The sequence below is a fragment of the Ctenocephalides felis genome, unplaced genomic scaffold (genome assembly GCF_003426905.1).
Source record: "Ctenocephalides felis isolate EL2017-DRISC unplaced genomic scaffold, ASM342690v1 CF-g0.4_SCAFFOLD_02429, whole genome shotgun sequence".
Taxonomy (NCBI): Eukaryota; Metazoa; Arthropoda; class Insecta; order Siphonaptera; family Pulicidae; genus Ctenocephalides; species Ctenocephalides felis.
The window spans coordinates 121,537-126,448 of record NW_020538583.1 but is presented as its reverse complement, the minus strand read 5'-3'; the positions used below and the strand labels follow the sequence as shown (position 1 = coordinate 126,448).

At 31.6% G+C, this 4,912-nt stretch overlaps 1 protein-coding gene across 1 annotated transcript; it reads left to right on the top strand.

The window, feature by feature from the left end:
- The first annotated feature begins 2,348 nt into the window (after nt 1-2,348).
- On the top strand, nt 2,349-3,101 carry LOC113380862. Its single transcript, XM_026619927.1, has one exon. The coding sequence runs from the start codon at nt 2,349-2,351 to the stop codon at nt 3,099-3,101; it is 753 nt and encodes a 250-aa protein (XP_026475712.1).
- The last annotated feature ends 1,811 nt before the right edge of the window (nt 3,102-4,912 follow it).

The window sequence follows — 4,912 nt, the reverse complement described above, 5'->3', positions numbered from 1 at the left end:
CTATCGCCATGTAAAGTTTCACTTAAATCGCAAAAAAATGACAGCCTATTATGAAAAAGAAACGACTTGACCGATCTTCGCCAGAAACCATTTATTTACAAATGATATCAATCGAATAGTTTGAGCAAAAACGGCTAAGAATTTTTGACAAAAACATGGACGATAATTTTAGCACTTTTCTGCCAATAGTAAAGAAACGGATCGACCAATTTTCTCAAAAAACTAATCAACGCAAGCGCTTATCCAGTTTAATTTTATAGTTTTTAAATTTTAACATCGGTTCAGACGAGAAAACGTCGAGGAAAGGTCAAAATTTGACTCACGTCAAAGACGCAGATTATTTTTAAAAAATACACATATATAAGGTTACGCGGGTCCAATTTAACTTTGAGCAATTATATTATGAAAACTAAACAAAAAACATAACAACCAATAGGACACATCAAATAAAAAGCATCTGACTATGTTTTAGTCCAACTTCCAGCTAATTCATCACTGTAAAAATGTGTTTTTTTTTCTGTTTTTTAAAAATTTGTCACTTGGTCTTTTTTACCCCATAGACGGAGTAAAATCGGACGGCGAGAGGACAAACAATCCAATTTACTATTTTTAATTTTAAAGGGGTTTAGCTACATTATTCAACCAATGAAAAATATGAATTTTATAGATACATTTTTACAGAGATAACTTTATATATAACCTTAATTTGATATTTTGTCCAAAATATTCACCAGCAAAGTTGAAATAAATATTTATTTAATTTATCTCTTGTAAAATGCTTCTTTTAACGTCGTAAGAATCAGGGTGATAACTAGTTGTACATTTTTCCTTCCACTTTTAAATATATAAATCCTTAACAACAAAGGTGGTGGACCTTTTTACCCGCGAAGCCCCGCTCTATCTTATATATATATATATATATATATATATATATATATATATATATATAGTAATTTTGTTACATACTCATTGAGGACTATAAAAAATTTTCAATTATGACCCCCCCCTGACGCCGAAGCTGGATCCGCCACTGCTCATACCACCCTCTTAAAATGAAAAAAGCAACAATAATAAATTTAACAGACCATGCCATACTACTATCTGATAAAAAATTTTCTGGGACACCAACCCTTAGTTCAATTTTAAAATTAAATCTAAGTTTAATTTTGACCGCCTCAGGAACTTATATAAGTATATAAGATAAATTGCTCTAATTGCGAACTCTTATATATTGGAGAAACTAGCCAAACCCTTCATCAACATAGAAACAATTAAAAAAATCCGAAGCAATTTAAGACGATGTTAACTAAGCATATTAAAAATTTAAACCATAATATAGATTATTTCAACCCTAAAATTTTACATTTTGAAGAGAACCTAATTAAAAGAAGATTTGCTGAGGGGTGGTTTTTGCAATTGCATAATGACAGGGTCATAAACAAACGCTTCGACTGAACGAAACAAACACGTGGTTTCTTAATAGCGCGCCAAAATTTCTTAAAAAATTACAAGATCCCATCTTTTTAAATTTCCCGTAAAATTTAAACACATGCTAAAAACTGCTTTAGGGAAAAAATGTGACATTTCTATCTTAAACTCCAAAGAGTAAATACATAGCTTCGACAACTTGTTAAGTTATCATGGTTATTAGTGTGTTTTAATATTTGTGATGTTAAAAAATATATATTTTATCAATGTGCACATACTCATACAATGGATTTGAATAATGTTTTCATATGCTATATTAGGATACAAAATTGTAAGTGTTTTCTTATTATCATTATTGTTTTTCTATGAAATTTCTAACATATAACTCATTTAGTTTCAATTTTTATAGTTAATTTGATTACCACTGAATGATGGCTAAGATGCTAGCCGAAACGTATGGATTTTAAATAAATAAACTTTCAAAAAACTCTCGACTTTTAAAACATTTTTATTGTTTCCATACGTTTCGACGCATCGTTTTGTGTCATCCTCAGTGGACTCAAGTTTAGAAACACAGATCAAAACTATTAATTGAAACTAATTTATAAGAAAGTGGTATGGTGTAAAAACTTACATGTAATTGTAGTAATCCTAATTATTTCATAATGATAATTGTTCACAAATGCACGATAAAAAATAATTCTTGACTTTAAATCTGAACAATTATATAAAATTCTTCAAAACGATTTTTTTTATTGTATAGTACATCTCGCAATTCCGTATTCCGATGCGAGAGTGAAACCTAAATGTGCACCAATGTGCGCACCACATTTTAAAAGTTAGGTAGAAGGCACACGAACTGACCAGAGAATTTAAGGTTTGACAACGCAAGGACGGTACATATGGTAAAATATAAAAAGATGACTGATTCTCTGTTTTGTGACCTTAGTAAAGCATTCGATTGTGTACCGCACAAAATTCTAAAAAAACTTGATTATGGACTGAGAGGTGTTCCGTTAACGCTGATGCAATCCTACTTCACAAATCGTCAACAATTCGTCGACTGGCAATATAAGCTTAGTAATGCAGATGTAGTACCAGATATTGGAATTGTCCAATGCAGTATTTTAGGTCCGCTACTATTCCTAATATTTGTGAATGAACTGCCCTCCAACTTAAATTGCCATTCGACTCAGTTCGCAGACGATACGGCACTAGCAGTTGCAAGCAAAGACATAAAAGTTATGAATGAAAAGAGGCAAAATGCTTACAAACAAACTGAAGAGTGGTTCCTCGCCAATAAAATTGTTCTGAATAGAAATAAAACTGTTTCTATTAATTTTACAGCTAGTAGAAGACATGTTGAACTTCAAGGCGGTGAAGTTAAGTACTTGGGACTAACAATGGATAGTTTGCTGATCTGGGCCAAACATATAGAGTTGCTATGCGCAAGGCTCTCGAAAGCCATTTATGCCATCAGAAGAATTCGATCCATAATAAACCAGGAACGTGCCAGGGAAACCTACTTTGCTATGTTCCATTCTGTACTTTCATACGGAATATTAGCTTGGGGACATAGTGCACATACTTCTAAAGTCATGGATCTACAGAAGAAGGCGGTTAGAGCAATAGAAGGTGTCTCACCCCGGGAGCCTGCAGGCCGCTATTCATAAAACACAAAATTTTGACTGTCACAAACATTTATATTTGTCAACAAGCTATTGCGGTGCAAGCTGATAAAACTAATCATTTATTGAGAAATGATGTCCACGACCACAATACGCGGAATAATAATGCAGTGATATGTTCAAAAATCAAACTTAAATCATCGCTAAGAACTACATTGGGAGCCAAGATCTATAATAAGTTACCTTATGAATGGAGATGCAAAACCAGATTCACCTTTGAAAATATTGTTAAAAATTATTTACTAAATAATCCCTACTATTTTATAAATGAATTTTTAGAATAATTATGTATAGTAAATGACTTAAGGGGGTTGTTCTTTTTTTTGTTACAAAACATGCAAGGTATTTGTTTTTGTTTTTCTCGAAATGTATTTATCATAAAGACATGCGGTTTTTTTTAAACAAAAATTACAAAATCATAGAATATTAAGAAATTTTTTATTTTTTTTTGTTTCGCCGTCATTTTTTAACCAGGGGGCGTCAAATCGATGGTGGCGCGAAATCCAGGTGGGCATTGCAAAATCGATCTCGTTTGCGGTGCCACATATAAATCCGTTGCGCATCGCCTGAAACAAAAAAAAAACGAAACTACGTTGAAGAAGAAGTTTGAATCCAGTCCCCCTACCAAAATGAAAGAAAAAAAGCTAGAAGGAAAAAAATGGCAGCTATTTAAAAAAAAGTGTCCAAAAAGGCTTTTGTTTTGGGACGAGAAGGTTCGCAAAAATTTTTTGCGTAATGTTATTAAGTTGTTTGAGGTAGGGGGACTAGGTATTGTAGTGGTGAACAAATTAAAAAAAAATGCAAGTCGATCCGACTTGTAGTTTTTTTTTAATTTGTGGCACCGCATTGAAAAAAGTCAATTTGAGAAAAACGCTTTTAAAGTTTTTAATACAATGTACTAAATACACTATTTAATTTAATGTACGAAGTACACCATGGTGTTCAAAGATGCTGACACATTAAAAAGGTCATGTGCATGAGGTATTACAATGAAAAAAAGGCAGCTGGCATACAATAGCTCGCGGAACGATAAAAAAACGCTTTTAGAGGATCATACGTATAGAGATATATAGATATCTATAACTTCTTCAAAAAAATAGATATTGAGATGATTTTTTTTTTAAATAATTCTAAGGTTTTTACCTTTCATAATATCAAAAATCTGAAAACCGAAACAAAAAAATATAAAAAAAGAACAACCCCCTTAAATTGTAACTATTGAATTTTAATAAAGTTCTATTCTATTCTATATGTACAGAATACTATAGGATATAATAACACGTAACGTAATTACGGTACATGCTTTTTTTAATTTTTAACTTTTATAATTGAGTTTGTAATGACTACTCCTTCGTTTTACACTTACAAACTTTGTTTTCGCGAGAAAATCCGAGTTGATGGTATTACATTTTCTCTAGTCTCAACTAAAAATGCTGCAGAACAGTTGACATTCTCAACGTTACAAAAGATACCTGTGGAGGAAGTACTCATTTTGTTCACGGGCACTCACACCAAGTCAAGAATGAAAAAAATGACAATGTAAGTAATTTAAATCCAATTCTTATTTATTTCTATTTTTTACTATGATTTCTTACATATTTCTATTTTTTACTATGATAGATTTAATACTGAAAATCCGAGGCCAGAGAGTCTCGGGGACATCGCCTTGACCACTACATATTTGGGACATGCAGTGGCATTATGTGCGATTGTAAATGACGATGAAGGTATAAATATAAATATAATTGTCTCAACAAAAAAATATAAATCTTATATATAAGTATATATAAGGAACT